Here is a 27,920-nt window from a genome sequence, read left to right as displayed (position 1 = left end):
AACAAACCAGGTGTTCTAACGAAACATCCTACCCATCGAAATGATCTACTCACTGATACTACGCATGCGCAGACCAAAATTACGCAACTTTTCTCGAAGGTATTTACTGTCAACATTTTATAAGTTGTATATTTTGCATGTGTGACTTTTAATCTTGTACAGGCCATTGTATCCATGCACGAGTAATGACCGTCTTGTGAAATCTTTGCATCAGGCTGTGTCTCTTTCGGGCATTAAATGATGCATATAGAATAAATTGAGAAATGTTAACATTTCCATAAATTTGATAGACGACTTCTAAATACATGTTAAATGATGACATGGTATAACGTTATAAGTTTAATGTCTCGTTGTGTTTCTATTCGTTTTATGCAAGCGACTTAACGCCTGCAGTGTGGCAGAAGTAAAGACAAGAGTGCAAAGACATGACTGAAATAAAATCGTGTTCATTATTACTTAAGAGACTGATCAGACCTGCCTTTTCACACGTTCCTTTTACGCACTCTGAAGCCCGGAAGCTTCCAAATTCATACCGGCATGGACATTGCGCCTTGTGATTGGTGTACACGGAGCCAGTAGGCGGGAGCAGAACGCTCTAGGGGATTGGCGTTTCACTGTTGAGTGGCTTCTCGTACGCCCAATGGGTGGAGCAGGAGGACTGCAGCCTGTTTGGTTGTCCCAGCAGGCCTTACGCCACGGCGTGGAGTCCACTGAGGATCATAGACGGTATTTCCGCGCATTAACTCGCCAGTGGCAACACACAAGTTGAAATACATACGGTACCTGTAAAGTTAGGAGAAAGTAAACGGCTGGTCGCATCGAAATGTCGTTAATTTGCTCAAGTAAGTTTTTTTTTATGTTTTCTATTTTGCTGATATTTTCATGCGTAGTTTGCGTTTTATATATGAATGGAATGCTTATCGGTGGAATTCGTTCAGGCTGGCGGGACTGAACTCAGAAACTCGTGCTCACTTTTACCTGACTCTTACTGCACCTCCATGCCCGTGTGTCTGATTTATTTGCATCCCTTGTTTTTCGACCGGAATGCTTACTAAAGGCGCATCGTCTTCTTGTAATAGACAGCCATTCAAGCAAACAGAAAAAATTGCAAGCTTGCGGCCCTTGTCACCTCAAAGCAAAAGATCTCGTCATGCTGAGACCCCTGTATTTCAGAGCATGCCGAGTCTGAATTGTCGTTGATTGCCGGGTTGATGATGGGTATTGCAGAAATGGATTCTAGATACATTTTTTGTTACGTGGTTATTTATTGTAAAGATGCAGTCTAAGCAGAGCAAGTCAGAAGGATCTAGAGGAACATCTGGGATGTATAGGGAAATATATTATAAAACTGCTTCCCCGGACAGACCGAGTATGCAGCATTTTATGTCTCCGATCCTTGAAAAATGTTTTCTTTTTGATGAATCAATGTGTGCTTCTCGTTTCACGGATCGACACAAGCCCAATGAAAAATTGATTTTCTGTTTATCCACGCTTAGGAGATTTTCACTTTTCAAACCGGTGTAAATTTCGTATTATTTACACGTATATTTGTACCCGTTTTTTCTGCTGCTGTAAGTCTGTAGTTTCCTTCGGAATCAATAAAGATTCTATCTGATTATAAACATGTATCCCTTTTTAATATGCCATCATTTGCATGCTGTCCTCTTTTGACTTCAAATTTTGCATTACTGTGTTTACATTTACAACGCTTTTTTAACCTTTCAACTGATAGTCTGCTGCTGTCAGATGCTTGTGTTATTTTTTTCTATAAAGTGTTGTTTGTTTCATTAATTAAAATTAAACTTACTATAAAAAAAACTGCTGTAGTCAAGCCAGTGAATGTCACGATTGTTTGCATACTAATAACATATAACTGAAAACTTAAGCTCATAAAAATGTTTTGTGAAGTTTGTTTTCATGAACACAATATAAAATTAAATTGGAATGTTTCCTTTACATCACATTTAAGGACAAAGCTGTAAAGACACTTAAACTTTAAGAAGATATACAAACTATTCATGTATTGTATAAAATATTATTCTAAATGCAATTATATTTAGTCACTTTATGTATTTAAAGAAAACAACAATACATATTAATTGATTTGCATATAATTTCTCTGATTTTTAATCACTACTTAGGTTTTTTGTTTTTACTTCATTGCATGATGTTTGTCCACTTTTTTGGTGCACCGCCATGCATTGTCCTGCAGTTGTCTGCCAATATACTGACAATACAACATTCTGGGCATCTTATTTCCATATTCTTGATATTCTGATGGAATCTCTCACCTTGGTCTTCACTAACCACTTTTCAGGGGAAATTCCAAATGTGAATCCAAAAAATGAAGTAATGTTTCAACCCAGTTTCACAATTTCTTTCTGGCTTGTATCTTTACTGTTACCTTAAACTTAAAAGTAATTTCTTGGAATGATACCCAAGTCTCTCATTCCAAGTTTTTAATCGCACCATCAAATTCTGCACCCAAAATCTGTTTACTGATATTAGGTCATTTAGTATAGCCTCGGACAAATCCGGAAGCATTCAGCACAAGTACATAAAACAGGCTACATCTTTTGATACAGCTTTGGCAAACTGCTTCATTAAACCAAGCTTAATGTGAGGCGGTGGTAGCAGTGCTTTATCTGGATCCACCGAATGAGGTCTGATGATGTTTTGGCACCGAGCTGTAGATTTTATTTATTATTTTCCTAACTGGCTATTAAATCTTAACACAATGTCAATTCTTTTCTTGCTGAGAAAATGGGGGAGTTTTGCATGCCTTGACTGTGCTGACCCAGTAAAATACACAGAGTGTTCAGGTCCCTATATATGAACCTTATCACATAGATCAGGGGTGTCAAACTCCAGGCCTGGAGGGCCGCAGTTGCTGCAGGTTTTCATTATAACCCTTTTCGTAATAAGTGACTAGTTTTCACTGCTAATTAACTTCTTTTCTTTGGCTCTGTTTTTAAGAATTCAGTCCCCTGAATTGATTCTTGTCTTCATTAAGTGACAGCCAAACAGAAATGAGATGTGAAACGAGCTAACAGATGACCAATTAAACTGGGGATTCAAACTCCAGCCAATTTCACTCCAACCAGTTTCTTAATGAGATGCTGATTCTTGCTGTTAATTAGACCATCATTTAATTCCATGGCTTGTTGCTGCTTTCTTTCTGCCACAGCAGACATTTCCAAAACTGTTGATTTTCTGTTTTACTGAGACCTTCAACCTTCTTTATTTTCAGCTATGGTGTGATGGGGACAGGTTAGCTGGTCATGTGGCGGCTTGTTTTGTGTCTCATTATTGTTTGGCTGCTAATTAAGGAAAAAGAAACAACAAAGGGGTGTAAGTCACGTCAATCAAAACAAAGGCAAAAGAAGTTAATTAGCAGAAAAAACTGATCACTAATTAAGGAGATGGTTAGAATGAAAACCTGCAGCCATTGCAGCCCTCCAGGACTGGAGTTCGACACCCCTGACATAGAGTAACTGTTTTACTTTGAACATAGATTTTAATATTAGAAAATGTTAAAATCAAACAAGTTACCGTTAAAATTATCGTTAATTATAGTGTGAAAACAATTTTAAAAACTGTGGCAGCTAAAAATGTGTTTTGTGAGAAAAATGATATTTGATGGAGAAAAATGGTTTTCATTTTTGAATTCAGCGCCAAAAAATATATAAAAATCACATGAAGTGATCAAAACAATTTTTTCAATGTATACATACCTGTGAATTTAAATGAAAGACCTGAATCTTGCCTGAAGAAGGGGCCTGAGTTGCCTCGAAAGCTTGCATATTGTAATCTTTCTAGTTAGCCAATAAAAGGTGTCATTTTGCTTGGCTTTTCTCTACATTCATAATGGCTAACACGGTACAACACCCTAGTACTAATGAAAGACCTCAAATAATAATGAGGAAAAAAGATAAGGAAAACTTTGTATTGAAGACAGGTTTCTTGGTGTTTTAATTAATTTATTGGTTTTGTATTTATGTATGTATGTATGTATTTATTTTTGTATTCTTTTTCTCTCCTTTCATAGTTTCTAATGAGGTGCCTGAGCACCCCTGTGTATCTCCTGTGTCTAATCAGGTGTTTGAGCGAAGGCTGATCGAGAAGTACATTGCAGAAAATGGGACCGACCCTGTTAATGGACAGCCGCTCTCCGAGGAGCAGCTAATTGATATTAAAGGTATGTTTCTAATATGTTTGATTTTTCAGCAGACATTACTTTTTGTGTCTTCCACATATTGTCAAAACACAAAGCTGCACAAGAATAAAAAAAAAAAATGAAATATAGTTATATTACCTTAAATGTCCTTTGGAAAAATTCAGGAATGCCCTCGGGGGGGAGAGGGCAAACCAAATGGTGTGCTAATTAATACAGAGAAATTAACTCGCTGCCTGACACCTGTTGTTGTTCTGGGCAACAATGTTAATAATTTTAGTCTTTATTTTATAGGTACCTTTACAGAGTTTAAATTCATTTACCACATCATATCACATTTTTACACCAAGGGAAAAAAATACATCAATACAAAAATGCCATTTTAATAGACATAAGGAATTGTTTGGACATAGGGTGGTATCAGGAATGGAACACATTGCACTTGGAGATAGATGGATCAGTAGAACAGGTGTTTATTATTGTTTTAATTAAACATCTTTACATTTGAAGTAATATTTAGGTTAGTGCTGCTGCCTGATAGATGTAGTATTCCAGGTCAAGGTCTTTAATTGGTTGCTATCCGTGTGGACGTTAAAATTTCTCAACTTGGATCTCAAGTTGGTTAACTGGCTGCAGACAAAAGAGTACAGGTAAGAGAATGCTCCACAAGGAGTGAGGTCATCAGCAGAGTTTTTTTAGGGATCTGTCCTGGGACTGTTACTTTTTCTGATTTATATTGATGATGTTGATTTTGGTATAGTTAGTAAACGTGTGAAATTCACAGATCACAGTAAAATTGAAGAATGGCAGATACTGAAGAGGCAGCAAAAACAACTCAAAAAGAATTGGACAAGCTTCACAACCATGTGAAGTTGAAGAAGCTAAGAAGCACTCCTCTGCTCAAAGAGTTGTGGGAATCTGGAACAACCTACTGACGCATGTAGTTGAAGATGAAACCTTGACAACCTTTAAGAGAAATTAGGACAGTTTAACTATTAGCTAAAGAAACAATCTTGATGGACAGAGTGGTCACCTCTTGTTTGTCAGATTTCTTATTTTCTTATGTTCTCAACATGCCTTCAAGGATTTTCCTCCCACATCCCAAATATTGTACATCTAGGTTAATTTGTGATTCTAAGTTGTGTGTGTGTGTGTGAGAGTGTGCCATGTGTTGGGCTGTTGCCTTTATTTCTTGTCTTGCTCCCAGTGCAGATTGGTTAGGCTCTAGATATTGTGACACTGAACTGGCATAAACGGGTTTGAGAATATATGACCTTTGCATTAGTCATTGCCCAGTACATTACAGTGACTGTTAAGCTTGTAAATCAACTTGAAATTAAGTAGTATTTGCCTATCATGTTGTACTTTGCTGTAATGAAAATATTTTTTCATGATCAAGCAATTTAACCTTGCAAAGACTTATCTGTTCTTAATATTTTTGACTTCCCCCAGTTAGTATAGTGGAGACAGACAAGACATTGTTTAATTTTTTGTTTTTTTTCTCTTCTGCTAGTATCACATCCTATTCGTCCAAAACCACCTTCATCCACAAGTATCCCTGCAATTCTTAAAGCCCTACAAGATGAATGGGTAAGTAGAGCACACCCTTAGTATCATGTTGAAATATGTTAGGAACATTGCAAATCTTAGTTCTGTCAGATTTGCTTTGGTATTTATATTGTTGGCTGATGTGTCACACATTGCAGTTATTCAAATCAAGTTTCCTCAGCCTCCTATTTTTCTTTTTGAATCTGGATTTATTTTACCAGTTTTCTACATGTTTTAGCAATAAGTATAATACTAAAATAGTATTTCATTAGTGCAAGGGTAAACAAAATTGGACCTGGAGGGCTGTGGAAGCTGAAGGTTTTGTTCTAAACCAATAACATCTTATTTAATTTTATGGCTTGTTAGCGTTTTCATTCTGCCATGTCAAGCCATTTAAGTTATTCTTAAATCATTGATTTTTTTCTTTGAATGGATATCATCCAGATGATTTGTGGCCTGAAATGAATAATTGTCAATCCTTTTTTTGTTCAGTTTCCTTTCAAGTATTTTATTAAACCAGATAGTTTGCAATAAATAAACGTTGATTTAAATGGAAACAAGTCAGACTGAGAACTACTCCTGCTCCTTAAAGAGCCATTAAAAACAGCTAAAGTGGAGCATAAAAATTTTGCTTGAGCAGTAAGGACTTCAACTGCAATAAATGAGTTCTCATAAAGATACTGGGTTGGAACAAAAACCTCCAGCTGTTGTGGTCCTGTAGGACTGACTTTACCCACTTTTGGGTAAGTAAGTACAGTGTGCAGATTGTTAGTTTATACTCACTAAATAAAAAAAAATCCCTAGAGCAATAAGTATGTACATATCAGAAAAGTTTCTTTAGATACATTTCAAGCTTCTAAGTACTAATACAAAAATCACACATCATATATGGGGTCACAATTGAAATATGGAATATCGGGCACTTCCTTGGACTAGACTTGAGACACTATCTTGAATCTTTCGTGCTAAAAGAATAACTATTATCTGTTATGGGGCAATGATAGGGATATTGATGGCAGTATATATGTTAGAATGTTAAGAACATGCTCATTTGTTTTAGTTTTCTAGTGTTTTTTCCCCTTTCTTTAACAGCTAAGTCATTACAGCGGTGTACATTCTTTTAACTCTTCAAAAGTATTTCTGCTACTGCGTAGTTTTTTTTTTCTTTGCGTATATGAAGCACAGACTTTATTTTAATCCTATTTTGAGAATATACATTTATGTAAACAGAAAATATTTTGAATAAAACATGACTCTAATGAACATTATCCAAGATGTACAGTGTGAAATCTACTATAGCAAAAGGAGAGGTTCTGCAGGTGCAAATAGGCAAAGTAATCCAGCAGGTGATAGAGATTGACCATTTTGTGAAGCTTCATAGAGAAGCTAGGGATGGCAAAGGATGCAAGACCATATGAGAGATAGGCAGCACCACATGGCCAGTGTCTCGGTGGTTGGTACTGCTTTACTAAGGTCATACAATGGCAAGTCACAGTGCAATGTTATCCCTCCAAGGGATGACCGAATATGTCTTGGAAAATGAGTAGAGGGTAGTCTGGAAGGTGGATGGTACTCGGCATCCATCTGCTAATGGCACAGTCTCTCTGACTCTCCAAGGTAATGGCCAACTGGGAATATGTCTTGGAAACTTGGCAATTTAAGAACAACAGAATGCTCAAGGGGCAGGGCAGGGCAGGGAAGTGAGTAGAGAATTAGATCACTTTATAGTTTGCTCTTCACCCTTTCCCTTCAATAGATTCAATTAGTATGCAGAATGATATTCTTTTTGTTATGAAGTTGCATACCTTGGGTCATTTGGAGCTCTGCTTTACAGCTCCTGTTGTTACCCCTGGAGAGCTTATGCCTGAGCTTTCTCAGAAAAGCAAGGCCTTTTATAGGGTCAAGTACTTGTGTTAAGTTGTAAAAGGTGCACAATTCTACTGTTGAGCACAATGAGATCTCACAGTGTCTGTGCTTACAGCTGTTGGTATGGTGATCATTCTTTTTTTCTTTTGTAATTTTTCTAGTTTAATTTCCCCAATAATTATTTTTCTTAAATCTGACTTTAAAGACAATTATCTCTTTTTATAGGATGCTGTTATGTTGCACAGCTTCACTCTTAGACAGCAGCTACAAACCACCCGGCAGGAGCTCTCCCACGCCCTGTATCAGCATGATGCTGCCTGCAGAGTCATTGCTAGGCTGACCAAAGAAGTAACTGCTGCCAGAGAAGGTATAACTTAGTACTGATGGACTGTGCAGCTGAAGCTGTGCCAGATAATCACTCATATATCTAAGCTATATATAAAAGCTGTTTCCTTCTTACTAATGTTTACTTTTTTTTTTTTTTCTCTCCAGCCTTGGCCACTCTGAAGCCCCAGGCTGGACTGGCTGTTCCTCAAGCAGTGCCAGCTTCTCAGCCCATGACAGTGGTAAATTATTGTATTGTGTATTTGCTATTAATTTATATTGGCTTCTCAGTTAAATTTTATAAACTGTTTGATCAGTCTTTGTATAACACTGTTAACTATTTCCCATGAATTTATTTGAATGTAACATGAAAAGATTAATTTGATACAATAGCTTACATAAGCGTTCATTATATCCAGCATATTTGCAGCATGTGGGGGCATCAAACATCTGATGGGTTGCCTTGTGTTGTAGCGCCTGGACTAGGCCAAAATGAACAGCCATCTTGTAATGATTTTCATCACTGCTTATTAGCATGCTAATTGTAACACACTCCTATATACCCCAAGAATGATTCTGTAATAGGTTTAGCTACAGTTCTGTTAACTCTGGCGACATTATTTGAAATATAATGAGCAATTAAGTGATGTTTTTCTCTGTAGTTTAACAGGTTGGATCATCTCATATGTTTAACCCTTTAACCGCCAACTCCCTAAATATTCCCCAAGCCAGGCGAAATCTGAACAATTTTTGTTTTTTTACTTTTTTACATTTTTTTTACATTTTTTACATTTATTCATGCAGTATTGACCACTAAATGTTGTGCAAGTTGCCAGTGTATACACGAAATCTATAAATGTAACCTGAATTCTCAGCTAAGCAAAACATCTTGATACCAAACCGTGCCCTTTTCAATGGTAGATACTGTCGAAACTGTAAGCGGCCCTTCCACGACAATAAACTTTCATCAACTGCAACTGACGGTCCTGGCATGTAGGGCAACTGAAATGCTTCAAATAAATGATCAATCAAAGGACGTAGCTTGAACAAGCGGTCGCGGTTTGGATCTTTCTTATCTGGCTCGTTTCTGTTGTCATTCAAATGAAAGAATTTCAGCAGCAAAGAGAATCGGTTACGTGTCATGACAGCTGCAAAAATATGTGTTGCATACATAGGATCTGTAGACCAGTACATCTCAATATCTGGTTTTCTGATTATTCCCATCAACATCAAAATCCCAATGAATTTTTTCATTTCGTTTTCATCAGTGTCAAACCAAGCACGAACACGGGAATGTGGAGGTAAATTGGGATTTTTCTCAATAAACTGTGCTGCATACAGATTTGTCTGATGAACAAAATGTCTAATCAAATCAGGTGACACAAACAGCTCATAAAACTGCTCAGCGGTGTAATTGTTTACATCAACAATAAAGCCACACGTTCCCTCAAACGAATGCAGAAAAGGTAGTTCACCTCGGGCAGCAGCCCAGCTGAGATGCTGGGGATACACCCACTCAGCACCGTCATCCGATGCGTCTTCATTCACAATATCATGCAGCGCACGTTGCTGCTCATCACTGTCACTAAAATCTTCTTCAGAACTGCTACAATCATGATCAGAACTGTCCAAAATCGCCTGCAAAGCCTCACTTGAAGTCAGTTTACGTTTCGCCATATTCACAGCTGTTACATGCGAATCACGTCACATGACCGGCCAAAACAACCACAGACTTGTCGAAATACAACGTAGTAATAATACCCACGCCAAACTGTCAGTTATACTACTTGCCAGGCATTCATATAACAACAGGCAAATGTGCCGGATAATTCCGGCAGTATGGCGTTAGCATTAAAACAGCGGTGCCGGATATATCCGGCAGAGGGCGGTGAAGGGGTTAAAAAAAAATGTAATGCTAAGTTTGGAATCGTGATAAAGGAGTACAGTAGTAACCTTGATTATGTTTTTTCCCCCACCAAATTCTAGAGCAGTACTAACATATTCATGTGTAAAGATTAATAGTAACTGTTCTCTTTTTTTTTTATACTCTTGAGAATCAATTGTATTAAGTTTTATGTCTGGTCAAATGTTAGCTTTTAAACAGAGTGTACTATTTGTCAAAGGTCATTTTTGTTCTTGTTGGCAGGGTGCTGGAGAATCTATGGAAGTGGGTGAACAGGTCGGAATGACTCCTGACATCATTCAGAAGGCAAGTCCTTATTTAAATAAATAAATCAGAGGTACTAACTAAGATTTACATTGAGTACAAAGTTTATAAAATGCTGTATAAATGTACATAAGTTTCAATGTTTTCTAAAGTGATCTCAAAGCTAAACTAAACCAGGTGGTGTTTTTCATTAATGAATTACAAGTTCATGGTGACTTGATAGTCGTTTTTGTATTAAAGTTTTTTTTTTTTGCTTGTTTTGCAGCTTCAAGACAAAGCTACTGTGCTCACCACTGAGCGTAAGAAGGTAATAAGAACATAATATATTTCATGTATAGCATTGCACACTTAGCCTTTTTTTGTGTGAAGGGTTTGACCAGTAGTGTAGGAATAAGGTCTTGATGGTAATAGTTGTGAAGAATTTTTTTTTTGGTGTACTTTATCTGCTTGATGGAATCAACATTCAGTCTGCCATCTGAGAATTAAAAAAAAAATAACACATTATGGTAGAGGGACTACTGTTGCCAGGAAAGGGACAGTGTTGGTTATAATTAGAAAAGCTTATGAAGCTTATGTCAACTGATAACTCTGTGAAGAGTGCTATATGACGATGAACTGAATTAAACTGGTATTGGTCAAATGAATACCCAATGTACTATATGTCTTGACTTGAGGATATTTGGGCATTTTAAAATCTTTTAACTAGTCATAAGAAGAGGTTCTGCTGAAGGATGTAATTTTCCAGAAGTGACAGAAGCACAAAAATAGCTGTTGACATTTTATTTATTTATTTATTTATTTTTACCACTCTATGGCATCAGACATGTGGGACAAGGGATTGGATAGTTGTGCCTCCTCCCATTTCTTTAATGTCTGATTCATAAAAATTGTATTAGCTTTGGAAAGGTTCTTAATTTTACTGTACCTTGGATTCTCTAGGTTTTAAAGGCATGTATTTATGTTAAATTGAATAAAGAGCACTTTTATTAAAAAAAGGTCTTGCAAACTAAATACAGAAATGCATTTAAAAAGCTTTCATGAGAGAAACCGTGCACAGGCTCTAGCTCCCCACAATACATTAGTTTACCCATGATAGTTTGTTAAAAACTAAAATAAATGCCCAATAACTTTTTTTCTATCAACAGAGAGGAAAGACTGTTCCTGAGGAACTGGTTCGTGCAGAGGATCTCAGTAAATATCGCCAAGTTGCTTCTCATGCAGTAAGTTTTGTGACATTTACGTTGCTGGTTTTCTTCAATAAGATTCAAGTATCACGGGAGAGCATAATTTTATACTTGACTTTATTTTTAGGGTCTGCATAGTGCCAGTATCCCAGGAATTCTTGCTCTTGACCTCTGCCCATCAGACACCAGCAAAGTGCTCACTGGTAGGTATTTGGTACCCCTTTTATACGGCTTGCAAAATGCAAGAGTAGAAAACGTGAAATTCTATTTCATTATTACTCTGTTTAGTTTTATTTTAGTCTGTACATAAGTAACACTTCTTTGTTTTGACACCAGGTGGTGCTGATAAAAATGTTGTTGTCTTTGACAAAAATGCTGAACACATTATTGCGACACTCAAGGGCCACACCAAGAAAGTCACCAGTGTGGTGTACCATCCATCTCAGGTAATGAAAAGTTTTTATATGATAAATAATTTAAAGATGATGAATTCTGTCTTTTGAGTATGTACAATAAAGGTATTTCTAGGTCTAAAAATTCTGTGCAGTTTTGCTTTCAACAGCTGTAAAATTAATATGTATTAATCATGAAAAATAAATCTAGTGAAGTTTAAATCTCAAAGCAGTCTTTGGTAATGTTATTGTTTTTAATATTAATTTTGGTATCTCTGGATTGCTGGAATTCTTTTATCAGAGAACTACTAAATTAAGAAAATACGTATTGGACTTTGGGAAGCAATGGTTATGTCCACCTGATTATTTTGTAATTTTTTTCATTTAGTTTTCATTTCTTATTTCTAATTAGCTGCCTTTTTATGTTTCAGACTGTTGTCTTCTCGGCATCCCCAGACTCAACTATTCGTATTTGGTCTGTACCCAACTCTTCTTGCATTCAAGTGGTTCGAGCCCATGAGGGTCCAGTTACTGGGCTCAGTCTGCATGCTACTGGAGACTACCTGTTGAGTGCTTCAGAGGATCAGGTGACGAGCACACTGTTTTATTTTTTAAATTACTGTATCTGTGTGTTTTCCTTCTACGTTGTTCTAGACTTGCCTTTTTGGTTAACTGGCAAATCCAGTTAGGCTTCGTTTTAATTTAGGTTAGGTAGGTGTGAGTGAGTGAGTGAGTGAGTGAAACTGGGACCCGTGATGGACTGGTGTCACTTCCAGGATGAATTCCTGCCTTGCCTCTGCTATAGTCAAGAGACTCCAGCTGCACTGTGGTCCCAATCTTAATTAAGTGTGTCTGATAATGTGTGCATGTTAATGTTGCTTACCGGCTAATTATTGCCTTTCTGTATTCATTTTCAGTACTGGGCATTCTCAGATATTCAGACTGGCCGTATTTTGACCAAGGTGGCAGATGAAAGTTCTGCTTGTGGTAAGTTTTATCACATGCATTAAGACTGGTGTGGATGGGCATTGGGGACAAAGGTTAAGTGTTAAAGAAAAAGTCACATAATATTTATTAGTAGAAGCATTGATAACATTTTTGCAAGTTTATGTGAATCTGATTGTGCTTTTCTTGTGTTGCACTGCAGTTACATACCATTTGCTTTATTTAGGGTGTGTTACTGAAAATCCCAAACTTATTGTAGGGTCCTTCTTCAGATATTAATTGCCACAGGACTGTCTCTTTGAAAAAAGGAAAATCAGTTAGCCTCTTTCACAAATGTGTGTGTGTGTGTGTGTGTGTGTATGTATGTGTATGTATGTGTATATATATATATATATATATATATATATATATATATATATATATATACACACACACACAGTGGGGCAAAAAAGTATTTAGTCAGCCACCAATTGTGCAAGTTCTCCCACTTAAAAAGATGAGAGGGGCCTGTAATTTTCATCATAGGTACAGTAATCCCTCCTCTATCGCGGGGGTTGCGTTCCAGAGCCACCCGCGAAATAAGAAAATCCGCGAAGTAGAAACCATATGTTTATATGGTTATTTTTATATTGTCATGCTTGGGTCACAGATTTGCGCAGAAACACAGGAGGTTGTAGAGAGACAGGGACGTTATTCAAACACTGCAAACAAACATTTGTCTCTTTTTCAAAAGTTTAAACTGTGCTTCATGACAAGACAGAGATGACAGTTCCGTCTCACAAGTAAAAGAATGCAAACATATCTTCCTCTTCAAAGGAGTGCTCGTCAGGAGGAGATGTCGGAGAGATAGAGAAAAGCAAACAAATCAATAGGGCTTTTTGGCTTTTAAGTATGCGAAGCACCGCGGCACAAAGCTGTTGAAGGCGGCAGCTCACACCCCCTCCGTCAGGAGCAGAGAGATAGAGAGACAGAGAAAAACAAACAAGCACAAATCAATACGTGCCCTTCGAGCTTTTAAGTATGCGAAGCACCGTGCAGCATGTCGCTTCAGGAAGCAGCTTGCACAGACGGTAGCAACGTAAAGATAATCTTTCAGCATTTTTAGACGAGCGTCCGTATCGTCTAGGTTTGCGAACAGCCCCCTGCTCAATCCCCCTACGTCAGGATCAGAGAAAGTCGGCGCAAGAGAGAGACGGAGAAAAGTAAGTTGGGTAGCTTCTCAGCCATCTGCGTCCCTTGTATGAAATCAACTGGGCAAACCAACTGAGGAAGCATGTACCAGAAATTAAAAGATCCATTGTCCGCAGAAATCCGCGAACCAGCAAAAAATCTGCGATATATATTTAAATATGCTTACATATAAAATCCGGGATGGAGTGAAGCCGCGAAAGGCGAAGCGCGATATAGCGAGGGATTACTGTATACCTCAACTATGAGAGACAAAATGAGAAAAAAAATCCAGAAAATCAGTGTCTGATTTTTAAAGAATTTATTTGCAAATTATGGTGGAAAATAAGTATTTGGTCACCTACAAACAAGCAAGATTTCTGGCTCTCACAGACCTGTAACTTCTTCTGTAAGAGGCTCCTCTGTCCTCCACTCGTTACCTGTATTAATGGCACCTGTTTGAACTTGTTATCAATATAAAAGACACCTGTCCACAACCTCAAACAGTCACACTCCAAACACCAATATGGCCAAGACCAAAGAGCTGTCAAAGGACACCAGAAACAAAATTGTAGACCTGCAATAGGCTGGGAAGACTGAATCTGCAACAGGTAAGCAGCTTGGTGTGAAGAAATCAATGGTGGGAGCAATTATTAGAAAATGGAAGACATACAAGACCACTTATAATCTCCGTCGATCTGGTGCTCCACGCAAGCTCTCACCCCGTGGGTTCAAAATGATCACAAGAACGGTGAACATAAATCCCAGAACCACACGGGGGGACCTTGTGAATGACCTGCAGAGAGCTGGGACCAAAGTAACAAAGGCTACCATCAGTAACACACTACGCCGCCAGGGACTCAAATCCTGCAGTGCCAGATGTGTCCCCCTGCTTAAGCCAGTACATGTGCAGGCCCGTCTGAAGTTTGCTAGAGAACATTTGGATGATCCAGAAGAGGATTCGGAGAATGTCATATGGTCAGATGAAAAAACTCTACTCATCGTGTTTGGAGGAGAAAGAATGCCGAGTTGCATCCAAAGAACACCATACCTACTGTAAAGCATGGGGGTGGAAACATCATGCTTTGGGGCTGTTTTTCTGCAAAGGGACCAGGACGACTGATCCGTGTAAAGGAAAGAATGAATGGGGCCATGTATCGTCAGATTTTGAGTGAAAACCTCCTTCCATCAGCAAGGGCATTGAAGATGAAACGTGGCTGGGTCTTTCAGCATGATAATGATCCCGGGTAACGAAGGAGTGGCTTCGTAAGAAGCATTTCAAGGTCCTGGAGTGGCCTAGCCAGTCTCCAGATCTCAACCCCATTGAAAATCTTTGGAGGGAGTTGAAAGTCCGTGTTGCCCAGCGACAGCCCCAAAACATCACTGGTCTAGAAGAGATCTGCATGGAGGAATGGGCCAAAATACCAGCAACAGTGTGTGAAAACCTTGTGAAGACTTACAGAAAACGTTTGACCTGTCATTGCCAACAAAAGTTATATAACAAAGTATTGAGATGAACTTTTGTTATTGACCAAATACTTTTTTTTCACCATAATTTGTAAATAAATTCTTAAAAAATCAGACAATGTGATTTTCTGGATTTTTTTTTCTCATTTTGTCTCTCATAGTTGAGATATACTTATGATGAAAATTACAGGCCTCTCTCATCTTTTTAAGTGGGAGAACTTGCACAATTGGTGGCTGACTAAATACTTTTTTGCCCCACTGTAATATATATATATATATATACAGTGGTGTGAAAAACTATTTGCTCCTTCCTGATTTCTTATTCTTTTGTATGTTTGTCACACAAAATGTTTCTGATCATCAAACACATTTAACCATTAGTCAAATATAACACAAGTAAACACAAAATGCAGTTTTTAAATGATGGTTTTTATTATTTAGGGAGAAAAAAAATCCAAACCTACATGGCCCTGTGTGAAAAAGTAATTGCCCCCTTGTTAAAAAATAACCTAACTGTGGTGTATCACACCTGAGTTCAATTTCCGTAGCCACCCCCAGGCCTGATTACTGCCACACCTGTTTCAATCAAGATATCACGTAAATAGGAGCTGCCTGACACAGAGAAGTAGACCAAAAGCACCTCAAAAGCTAGACATCATGCCAAGATCCAAAGAAATTCAGGAACAAATGAGAACAGAAGTAATTGAGATCTATCAGTCTGGTAAAGGTTATAAAGCCATTTCTAAAGCTTTGGGACTCCAGCGAACCACAGTGATAGCCATTATCCACAAATGGCAAAAACATGGAACAGTGGTGAACCTTCCCAGGAGTGGCCGGCCGACCAAAATTACCCCAAGAGCGCAGAGACGACTCATCCGAGAGGTCACAAAAGACTTTAGACGTTGTCCTGGGGAACTGCAGGCCTCACTTGCCTCAATTAAGGTCAGTGTTCACGACTCCACCATAAGAAAGAGACTGGGCAAAAACGGCCTGCATGGCAGATTTCCAAGACGCAAACCACTGTTAAGCAAAAAGAACATTAGGGCTCGTCTCAATTTTGCTAAGAAACATCTCAATGATTGCCAAGACTTTTGGGAAAATACCTTGTGGACTGATGAGTCAAAAGTTGAACTTTTTGAAAGGCAAATGTCCAGTCACATCTGGCGTAAAAGGAACACAGCATTTCAGAAAAAGAACATCATACCAACAGTAAAATATGGTGGTGGTAGTGTGATGGTGTGGGGTTGTTTTGCTGCTTCAGGACCTGGAAGGCTTGCTGTGATAGATGGAACCATGAATTCTACTGTCTACCAAAAAATCCTGAAGGAGAATGTCCGGCCATCTGTTCGTCAACTCAAGCTGAAGCGATCTTGGGTGCTGCAACAGGACAATGACCCAAAACACACCAGCAAATCCACCTCTGAATGGCTGAAGAAAAACAAAATGAAGACTTTGGAGTGGCCTAGTCAAAGTCCTGACCTGAATCCAATTGAGATGCTATGGCATGACCTTAAAAAGGCGGTTCATGCTAGAAAACCCTCAAAAAAAGCTGAATTACAACAATTTTGCAAAGATGAGTGGGCCAAAATTCCTCCAGAGTGCTGTAAAAGACTCATTGCAAGTTATCGCAAACGCTTGATTGCAGTTATTGCTGCTAAGGGTGGCCCAACCAGTTATTAGGTTCAGGGGGCAATTACTTTTTCACACAGGGCCATGTAGGTTTGGATTTTTTTTTTCTCCCTAAATAATAAAAACCACCATTTACAAACTGCATTTTGTGTTTACTTGTGTTATATTTGACTAATGGTTAAATGTGTTTGATGATCAGAAACATTTTGTGTGACAAACATGCAAAAGAATAAGAAATCAGGAAGGGGGCAAATAGTTTTTCACACCACTGTATATATGTGTGTGTGTGTGTGTATATGTGTATATATGTGTGTGTGTGTGTGTATATGTATATAATATATATGTACGTATATAATATATATGTACGTATATGTGTGTGTATATATGTGTATATATATATGTATATGTATTAGTGTATATGTATGTGTGTATATGTGGTCAGTCTCCTACCCAAGTCCCCCTTCTATTACTTATGAACAAAATCCAGACATTCTCGATCTCCTCCACTAAATGCAGTTGCCAAAACAACAATAAAATGTAAAAATTGAAAAACAAAACTGTGCAGTTAATTTTTTCCTCACTTTGTCTTCCTGGCAGCTCTAACCTGTGCCCAGTTCCATCCTGATGGGCTGATTTTTGGGACTGGAACAGTGGATTCTCAGATAAAGATTTGGGATCTAAAGGTGAGCACTCATTCTCGGCCTGCTTTTGGAATAGGAGGGAAGGTGGGGGTCTTATCTATAGCACAGATTTTATCTTTAATACAGGCAGATGTGTTGAATAGAACTACTCAAACTCTCACTTTACTTAAATGCCACCCGAATACACAGCTATCAATGTTTTCTTGTCCATTCTCAAAATAACTCTGCTTTTCTACGCATTTCTAGGAAAGAACAAATGTAGCCAACTTCCCTGGGCATTCTGGACCAATCACAAGTATTGCTTTCTCCGAGAATGGTTATTACCTGGCCACATCTGCAGATGACTCTTCTGTCAAACTGTGGGATCTGCGCAAACTCAAGAACTTTAAAACTATCCAGCTGGATGACAATTATGAGGTAGGGTTGTTAGCCTTTTTTATTTAAAGCTGTAAGCACCCGCTTTATTAAAAGGCAGTACTTAACACTTGTGCTGGTCTTGTCTTTTAGGTGAAATCTCTTGTCTTTGATCAAAGTGGCACATACCTGGCAGTTGCAGGCTCAGATATTAGAATTTATGTCTGCAAGCAATGGTCGGAAGTACTGAACTTCACAGGTAAGTTCTGGTCTAACTCTGGTTGCTGTTGTCAGTTGGTTTTAGGGGTTAAGGAAGTAACTGACAATAATGTGAAAATTGCACTATAATTATAGGACATCGTTGGCACAACTACATTAAGTAACAAAATTAGAAATACATTATATTGGCTACCACTAATTAGTTCAAATCACTTTAATTCACATCAGCATCTCAACGTATGGGTGTTGAAAAAAGAGTTTGCTCACTAAACATAAAATTTAAGTAGCTGATGTTTTTTTAAAATAAAATAAAAGCGTGAAGATGTTGTTCTTAAGTATCAGAAGTTGTGATAGAAGGGGCGGTGTGAAATGGTGCCAGTGCCATCATAGCAAATACTCATGTGCATGATGTAAAAAAGATTTCTGTCTGATTATTAGTCATGATTTCTTTTTTTAGGCTTAACATAATGAAGTCTATTCTAAATTAATGTTAAACAAGTTGGTATAAAGAGTGTATTATTCTAGTTGGAAGTGGGTGCACAGTATTAAACACAAAGATTTCTTTCCCTTATTGTTCCTATTTAAACTTCATAGTCCAGTGCTTTTGTGTTTTGTTATTTTAATATCGGCCCTATAATCCTTATAAAGCAGGAAATGGTTCTCCTTTGAGTGCCACACAGTAGATTAATTAAACCTCTTGAGTTCAGTTCTTAGAATCATTTTGGCTAATCTCAGGAACAATACCAATATGTCTAGTGGTCTTTGGGGGACTGTTGAGTTTTAAAAATAGCCAAGCCCTATTCTGTAATACTAAAAATAGGTTCCTGTTGAAAGTCTAAATTTGAGGTTTATATTGAAATACTGCGGTGTCTGGGTTACAAAAACAGGACCTCATTTATGAAGTGAATTTACAACAAAATTCTTGCATTATCAATTTTAAAAACTTAATTCCACTTGATTCTCGGCGTTATCGGTCGGAATGTCATCACATAGCATGACCAAATCTCAAGACCATTAACAGCTGGTGCAAATGCTTCTCATTGTTATTAATATTGATTATTTAGCCGACTCTTTAATCAAGGAGACTTATAAAAGCAAGCTGTAATACATACAAAAATACATTCTCATAATACATTTAGAATACCAATATCTTCTGTTTCCCCCAAATGGTATAATTTGAGTATATATGCAATAAATACAGATGAGTTGTACAATGTTTTCTGTTAAGTTACTTATGTTTACGAAAATGTTAAGTTTTTTTTTCTCCTGTAAATACTGACAAATTTGCTTTACATGTAAGTTTCAGGTTAAGCTGTAAACCTTCACAACAGACAATGCAGTATGTACAGGGTATGATGCTCGATATGAACAGAAAGTATTCAGCGCAACACTGTTTACATACAGTGGGGCAAAAAAGTATTTAGTCAGCCACCAATTGTGCAAGTTCTCCCACTTAAAAAGATGAGAGAGGCCTGTAATTTTCATCATAGGTACACCTCAATTATGAGAGACAAAATGAGAAAAAAAAAATCCAGAAAATCACATTGTCTGATTTTTGAAGAATTTATTTGCAAATTATGGTGGAAAAAAAGTATTTGGTCAATAACAAAAGTTCATCTCAATACTTTGTTATAAACCCTTTGTTGGCAATGACAGAGGTCAAACGTTTTCTATAAGTCTTCACAAGGTTTTCACACACTGTTGCTGGTATTTTGGCCCATTCCTCCATGCAGATCTCCTCTAGAGCAGTGATGTTTTGGGGCTGTCGCTGGGCAACACGGACTTTCAACTCCCTCCAAAGATTTTCTATGGGGTTGAGATCTGGAGACTGGCTAGGCCACTCCAGGACCTTGAAATGCTTCTTACGAAGCCACTCCTTCATTACCCGGGCGGTGTGTTTGGGATCATTGTCATGCTGAAAGACCCAGCCACGTTTCATCTTCAATGCCCTTGCTGATGGAAGGAGGTTTTCACTCAAAATCTGACGATACACGGCCCCATTCATTCTTTCCTTTACACGGATCAGTCGTCCTGGTCCCTTTGCAGAAAAACAGCCCCAAAGCATGATGTTTCCACCCCCATGCTTTACAGTAGGTATGGTGTTCTTTGGATGCAACTCAGTATTCTTTCTCCTCCAAACACGACGAGTAGAGTTTTTACCAAAAAGTTCTATTTTGGTTTCATCTGACCATATGACATTCTCCCAGTCCTCTTCTGGATCATCCAAATGCTCTCTAGCAAACTTCAAACGGGACCTTAACATGTACTGGCTTAAGCAGGGGGACACGTCTGGCACTGCAGGATTTGAGTCCCTGGCGGCGTAGTGTGTTACTGATGGTAGCCTTTGTTACTTTGGTCCCAGCTCTCTGCAGGTCATTCACTAAGTCCCCCCGTGTGGTTCTGGGATTTTTGCTCACCGTTCTTGTGATCATTTTGACCCCACGGGGTGAGATCTTGCGTGGAGCCCCAGATCGAGGGAGATTATCAGTGGTCTTGTATGTCTTCCATTTTCTAATAATTGCTCCCACCATTGATTTCTTCACACCAAGCTGCTTACCTATTGCAGATTCAGGCTTCCCAGCCCGGTGCAGGTCTACAATTTTGTTTCTGGTGTCCTTTGACAGCTCTTTGGTCTTGGCCATAGTGGAGTTTGGAGTGTGACTGTTTGAGGTTGTGGACAGGTGTCTTTTATATTGATAACGAGTTCAAACAGGTGCCATTAATACAGGTAACGAGTGGAGGACAGAGGAGCCTCTTACAGAAGAAGTTATAGGTCTGTGAGAGCCAGAAATCTTGCTTGTTTGTAGGTGACCAAATACTTATTTTCCACCATAATTTGCAAATAAATTCTTTAAAAATCAGACAATGTGATTTTCTGGATTTTTTTTTTCTCATTTTCTCTCATAGTTGAGGTATACAGTGGTGTGAAAAACTATTTGCCCCCTTCCTGATTTCTTATTCTTTTGCATGTTTGTCACACAAAATGTTTCTGATCATCAAACACATTTAACCATTAGTCAAATATAACACAAGTAAACACAAAATGCAGTTTTTAAATGATGGTGTTTATTATTTAGGGAGAAAAAAAATCCAAACCTACATGGCCCTGTGTGAAAAAATAATTGCCCCCTTGTTAAAAAATAACCTAACTGTGGTGTATCACACCTGAGTTCAATTTCCGTAGCCACCCCCAGGCCTGATTACTGCCACACCTGTTTCAATCAAGAAATCACTTAAATAGGAGCTGCCTGACACAGAGAAGTAGACCAAAAGCACCTCAAAAGCTAGACATCATGCCAAGATCCAAAGAAATTCAGGAACAAATGAGAACAGAAGTAATTGAGATCTATCAGTCTGGTAAAGGTTATAAAGCCATTTCTAAAGCTTTGGGACTCCAGCGAACCACAGTGAGAGCCATTATCCACAAATGGCAAAAACATGGAACAGTGGTGAACCTCCCCAGGAGTGGCCGGCCGACCAAAATTACCCCAAGAGCGCAGAGACGACTCATCCGAGAGGTCACAAAAGACCCCAAGACAACGTCTAAAGAACTGCAGGCCTCACTTGCCTCAATTAAGGTCAGTGTTCACGACTCCACCATAAGAAAGAGACTGGGCAAAAACGGCCTGCATGGCAGATTTCCAAGACGCAAACCACTGTTAAGCAAAAAGAACATTAGGGCTTGTCTCAATTTTGCTAAGAAACATCTCAATGATTGCCAAGACTTTTGGGAAAATACCTTGTGGACTGATGAGTCAAAAGTTGAACTTTTTGAAAGGCAAATGTCCAGTCACATCTGGCGTAAAAGGAACACAGCATTTCAGAAAAAGAACATCATACCAACAGTAAAATATGGTGGTGGTAGTGTGATGGTGTGGGGTTGTTTTGCTGCTTCAGGACCTGGAAGGCTTGCTGTGATAGATGGAACCATGAATTCTACTGTCTACCAAAAAATCCTGAACGAGAATGTCCGGCCATCTGTTCGTCAACTCAAGCTGAAGCGATCTTGGGTGCTGCAACAGGACAATGACCCAAAACACACCAGCAAATCCACCTCTGAATGGCTGAAGAAAAACAAAATGAAGACTTTGGAGTGACCTAGTCAAAGTCCTGACCTGAATCCAATTGAGATGCTATGGCATGACCTTAAAAAGGTGGTTCATGCTAGAAAACCCTCAAATAAAGCTGAATTACAACAATTTTGCAAAGATGAGTGGGCCAAAATTCCTCCAGAGCGCTGTAAAAGACTCATTGCAAGTTATCGCAAACGCTTGATTGCAGTTATTGCTGCTAAGGGTGGCCCAACCAGTTATTAGATTCAGGGGGCAATTACTTTTTCACACAGGGCCATGTAGGTTTGGATTTTTTTTCTCCCTAAATAATAAAAAACACCATTTACAAACTGCATTTTGTGTTTACTTGTGTTATATTTGACTAATGGTTAAATGTGTTTGATGATCAGAAACATTTTGTGTGACAAACATGCAAAAGAATAAGAAATCAGGAAGGGAGCAAATAGTTTTTCACACCACTGTACCTATGATGAAAATTACAGGCCTCTCTCATCTTTTTAAGTGGGAGAACTTGCACAATTGGTGGCTGACTAAATACTTTTTTGCCCCACTGTATCTATAAAGTCACAGTCAGTTTAAGAAACCATAGATGTTTCTGTGATTAGCAAAAGAGGTATCACAAAAATAAAAGGCAATTTAAGGTAAAGACTGGTTGATTCTTTTAAGATGATGTCACATTACACAACGTCTAGTAAAAGGGGATGTCAGACTTGACCATTGGATTACTGATGTGCTTACATGATTAGAACTCATTGTGATTTCAAATGATGGTGTAATAATTTTCCAGCACAGTTTCACATGTCCAGAGTATCGAGAGTTTGCCCCCCCCCCCCCCCTTTTCTAATAGACAATAGCATACTCCCTCCATCGTATGCTATTGTCTATAAGAAAAGGGGGGGGGGGGGCTAAACTCTCGATACTCTGGACATGTGAAACTATGATGATGACCTTGCAAAGGGTTTTACAGGTATGGCACAGTCAGCCTCAATCTCTGCCCTTATTTTTTTTTCCATCCTGTCATGATGCGTAAAACAAGACAACAGAAAGACAAGTGTCTCTTCAACTTGTGAGGTCCAAAACACCCACATTCCTTCTCCTTTGTTGCTGTATTCTACTTCAGGGCGAACACTCATTAGTTGTGAACTTTCTTGCACACAGAGCTCACCCCTTTTGATTTTGTCAGGGAGATTCATAGACTAGTTGGACTGAGTGTCTGGGTATGGCACACGATACAACTGGCAGCCACGGGAGCTCACTGCCTCCGACGCAAGAAGATTACATAAATCAAGTCTATGACTGGTGTGATAAGGCCTTTACTTGGCAATATGATTTCATTTTGTTTGCTTAAATGGTAGTTTTACAGATTTTCAATAGTATGTAGAAATGGTATTTGGGATCTAAGAAAAACATGAAAGTGAATGCTGATCTGTGTTTGTGAATGTTTTGCATTTAGACTTTTGTCCTTGTTTGTGTTGTTAAGCAAGTGCAGGTTTCTTTAACCTTTGCCTCATTTATGTCTGTTTTCTGCTGCTTTGATTTCACTGGCTATAACTTCATCATCCTTTACTCTGTATGTATGTTCTACCCCTCAAAATAAATGTCAGACATTTCTCTTTCAGAACTTTCACACCTGGAGAATTTCTATGTTGTAAACATATATTGCAGCAAAATAAGCTGCAAAATTTAGTAATGTTTTTACCAAAACATGCACTTTGAATGTTAATCTTATTTCCATAGATGTTGGGTTAAGGGTCCAAACACACTTTGAATGTTAATCCTATTTATGTAGGTGTTGGAAAATAAGGTTCCAAACATAATAAAAGCATCAGTGAATGTGTCAGGAACACCCAGAAAAAAAAGGTTATGAAATATCTACAAGTAATATTTCTAGTTTTACTGTTTAGAAGCAGTACAAAAAAAAACAGGATACTTTGCTTTTACTGTTATCAAATAAGTATCCATAACATAAAGATCCATTATTGAATACCCATGATACCGTTTGAAAGGGCAGATCTTGCACTGTTAGAAAACACATAAAAGCTGGTAAGGAAGTTATACTGTACTAGGGGGCTTACCCCCGCTCGTCTTCGCTCGCCAACTCCCCTTGCCTGTGTTGTGCACCTGCCACTTCACGTCTCTGCCACTCGCGTTGTGAAGAGGGGGGCTGAATGCACCCCAAGGAGAAGTGGTCGCTCCTCTGAAACCCCATCTTAAATGGTGATACAATGGGAAATAGTTTTGTTTTGTTTTTTTTGTTTTTTTTTTAACCTCCACTTTGCTCGATCAGTTGCTGCTGCTGCCGTGCTGTGTGATCTGCATCTCATGCGGCGCTTCGAACAATTAAAAGCCTGTACAGCAACTGTCCTACTTTTTGTCTTTTATTTCCAGCCTCAGGCGTGGATTAATCTGTTGTCACAAATTCTCGTCTTGCGGGACGTGAGTTCTTGATATTTTTTAGTTTATAATTTAAAAATGGAATAAGAATCTGAAAATCTAACAACATCACATTAAAGTTCGATAAATTCTGAAAAGCATGATACCAAACATGTATATGTAGGTTTTAAAATAAGCCCGATTTAAACCGTGACATAAAAAGTCACATAAAATTGTTGCACTTTTAAGCTTAGGATTTTGTATATATAGAGTAGATATCCAAATTGCAATTTCAGTATTTGCAAGATTTAAAAACATTTACCAAAAAAAAAAAAAAACAAATGTATTCTGATATATAGAAAGTGGAATGTGGTGTCATATGAAAGTTGAAACACTCTTCTCATTTCGTAGATGATGGTCTTTCCATCAAATCGTGCACAGCGCAATCATGACGTCTAAGAAAGCCTAAGTGGTTGGGGGCAGGTGTTGCTGTAACACAGTAATTCACCATCTTTGAGGGAAGAAGGAAAAATATGGCAATGAGGTATAAGGGTATGCGACCCGTCATTTTAACAGCAATGCACTCTACATTAATTATAGCAACAAGGAAATGAATGATTTTATGCAGTTTTTTTATTTTACAATGGAGCCGAGTTTAAAAGGTGAATTTATTTGTTTGGATGTTTCACATTTGGAAGGGTGAAAGAAAAAATGAGAGATTGTGAGTTCACCGCAAAAATAAAAATACTTGTAGCATGTGTTAATACATCCACCTTTCATTCGTTGGAAAAAAAGTGTGTATTTGCAAGTTTGATGCATCCCTCAACACCTTTTAAATGACATTAATGTTCTATTTTTTGCTCAGTGTTGACACAGCTTTTGGATACAGTGCTGTGTTTACTTTTTGGGAGGACACTGAGCTTTTTACTTAAGTTTATAGAAATAAGTATTTTAAAATATGCTTTGCTGTTTGCTCTATCAATTCCAGTCTTTGTGTAAAAACATTTTTTCTCAGTTGTGACCTACTTTAATGTTCATCAGCTTGAAGATATAGGGAAAATGTCTGCAATATTACAGCAAATTAAAAACAAAAGAATATAGAAAGTGCAGGTAAAAGTTTATCTGATGTGGTGTGTGGTATAAAATCTACAATAATCCATTTAGTGAACAAGCAAAACAGTTTTTATGCACTGGAAGTTGGTTTCTTTATATGTTTGGGTGGGAAACACTCATGATTTCAGAAGTGATTTCTCCTACACTGATGTGTGTATGTTTGTTCTTTTCTTTCCCCCCACAGAACACAGCGGAATCACCACTGGTGTGGCATTTGGACAGCATGCTCAATTTCTTACTTCATCTGGAATGGATCGTAGCCTTAAATTCTACAGTTTGTAAATGGGATGCTTTCCTTCCTTCCTTCCTTTTTTTTTTTTTTTTTTTTTTTTTTGTGGCTGTCAAGTTGCACTCATTTAAGTCACAATTTAATTTAGTTTTCTCCTCATTTAGGAAATTAGTTGTTTTTGCAGTTTTTTGTTTTTCCCCCCATTTTTGAATTTGGGCTTGTAGCCCAAGCATTGGACATAACTGGCTTGCTCCATGGAAACTGACAGACAGAAGTTGGCCAACACTTAAGCTTTCATTCGCTGGCTGTGCTTGAATTCTGTTCAGTTTGCTTCCACCTTCTGGCACAGCCTGTGTGATTTTATATGCACATCAATATTCATCCCTCAGTGGGTTAGAGACCAACATACATTGCTTTTGGATGCAGGATTGCGACAATTTTTTTATGAACAGGTGTTTTTATTTTTATCGTTTTTTTGCTATTTAAAACTGAGCCACAACAAACTTTATTTTAGACATTTTTTGAATGGATATTATAAGGAGTTATTAGAAAATGGCACAGGATTATAGTTCCCCAATGATTTGGGCTTAGAGCTATTCTGTGTATGAATAGTACAAGACTTATGGTTATCATTGCCTTGTAGAATATGTCATCATTTGAAGCTTAAGTCTGTGAGCTTACAGGCTCTTCTCTTTTTACTGTGTTTTTTTATTGTGAAAATTGCAATTAAATTAATAGTTGAATTGTATTTCCCATCTAAAGAGTTGCTTTTATTTGTTTTTGCCTCTGCTAAATTGGACTGTATGAGTCGGCTCTTAACAGATTTTGCCTGCTGTACATCGTTAGTTTGTCTCAAACATATTCACTTGCAGCAAAGTGATGGCACGCAGGGGTTTAACCTAGAGGACTACGTTGTTTTCTTTTGTCTCTGTCTGGCCTCTTCTGATTTGATGTGATTGCATTAGGAATTAATCATTTTGATCATGACTTGAGGAAGTTACCACCCCAGACACACATTATCACATCTTTTTTGTATTCCAGTTGAATGAAATGAAGAACCTACTCAGTGTGTTGTTCTCTTGAAATTGTGTGATGTCTAAGACTCATTTTTGTAAACAGATTCTACTTCCATCTAATAAAGTAACTTCAATGAAATCCGTGCGAGTTATGAGTATTATGATGGTGGGCTTAAATAATGGGGTTTGTGTATATGCAAAAAAAATCCAGGCTAATGCTGCGTTTGCATGTCATTCAGGATATTGAGCTCCAACTTCACTGCATCTTAGGAATGTCTGGTTGGACTATTTGGGGAAATAGGAGGTCGCTGTTGATTGTTACTTGGTCTATTTTTAAAAAAAAAAAGAAAAAAGCAATTAAAGGTAAACCCTGTATTTATCATGAAAATAGAGAGTAAACTAAACCTATTTATTGTGCATCAGTTTCAAAAGTAGTTTGACCACAAAAATAGCATTTCTGGCTGACCAGGTTATATTTGATACGAAGGTAAAAGGTCTGAGTTACGTCACAACTTTGAGAATTTGGGTAGTTTTGTTTTCTCTAAATTGCCCGACTCATGGCTCAGAGTTCAAAAGACATTAGATAAAAATATCTAACTCAGAATCTCATATTTACCATTTGTTTGATATCACTTAAAAGCATAAATTGAAGCCAAATGCTTAACTGAAACGGTAATAGCACAAGATACGTTTTGGGAAGAATTGACAAGCCTGTTGAGGTAAGTAAGATTTCACTTTTTTTTTTCCCCTCAACTTTAATTTTTTTAGACATTTAATACTTTCTGTGCCTCTGAATTTAACATTTTTTCTTCTCTCATCATCAATATTCTAGTAATTGTCCATCCTTACTTACACCACAAGGACAACGTAGCAATATATACTTGTTGTTGGCACACAATTACTGTATGTTTGTTTTTGTTGCTGTGCTTTTTTTCCCTTTAACAATTAAGTGATTCAGTTAATACAGAGAACATGTTAGTTTTTACTTGCTTGTATCAAAGGTCAGAAAAAAAGAGCCTGTGTGCTTTTTAAAGAACAG

At 37.9% G+C, this 27,920-nt stretch overlaps 1 protein-coding gene across 1 annotated transcript; it reads left to right on the top strand.

Annotated features, from left to right (window-relative positions):
• Positions 1–666: 666 nt before the first annotated feature.
• On the top strand, positions 667–27,020 carry prpf19 (pre-mRNA processing factor 19). The gene is made up of 16 exons (XM_028812291.2): positions 667–842; positions 4,049–4,198; positions 5,688–5,764; positions 7,814–7,955; positions 8,081–8,154; positions 10,059–10,121; positions 10,345–10,386; positions 11,225–11,299; positions 11,391–11,466; positions 11,600–11,709; positions 12,087–12,242; positions 12,573–12,642; positions 17,461–17,546; positions 17,751–17,921; positions 18,012–18,117; positions 25,821–27,020. The coding sequence occupies exons 1-16, from the start codon at positions 824–826 to the stop codon at positions 25,916–25,918; spliced, it is 1,515 nt and encodes a 504-aa protein (XP_028668124.2). The 5' UTR covers positions 667–823; the 3' UTR covers positions 25,919–27,020.
• The last annotated feature ends 900 nt before the right edge of the window (positions 27,021–27,920 follow it).

This window comes from Erpetoichthys calabaricus, chromosome 10, assembly GCF_900747795.2.
Source record: "Erpetoichthys calabaricus chromosome 10, fErpCal1.3, whole genome shotgun sequence".
NCBI lineage: Eukaryota > Metazoa > Chordata > Cladistia > Polypteriformes > Polypteridae > Erpetoichthys > Erpetoichthys calabaricus.
Note: the sequence above shows the minus strand (reverse complement) of the source record. Positions and strands in the feature narration are given on the sequence as shown.

What these genes read in the sequence shown, in the direction of transcription:
- prpf19 (XM_028812291.2), top strand. An exon ending in AGATGAAAGTTCTGCTTGTG is followed by an intron (nt 12,643 to 17,460) that starts GTAAGTTTTATC and finishes TCTTCCTGGCAG; the next exon opens with CTCTAACCTGTGCCCAGTTC. An exon ending in AGCTGGATGACAATTATGAG is followed by an intron (nt 17,922 to 18,011) that starts GTAGGGTTGTTA and finishes CTTGTCTTTTAG; the next exon opens with GTGAAATCTCTTGTCTTTGA.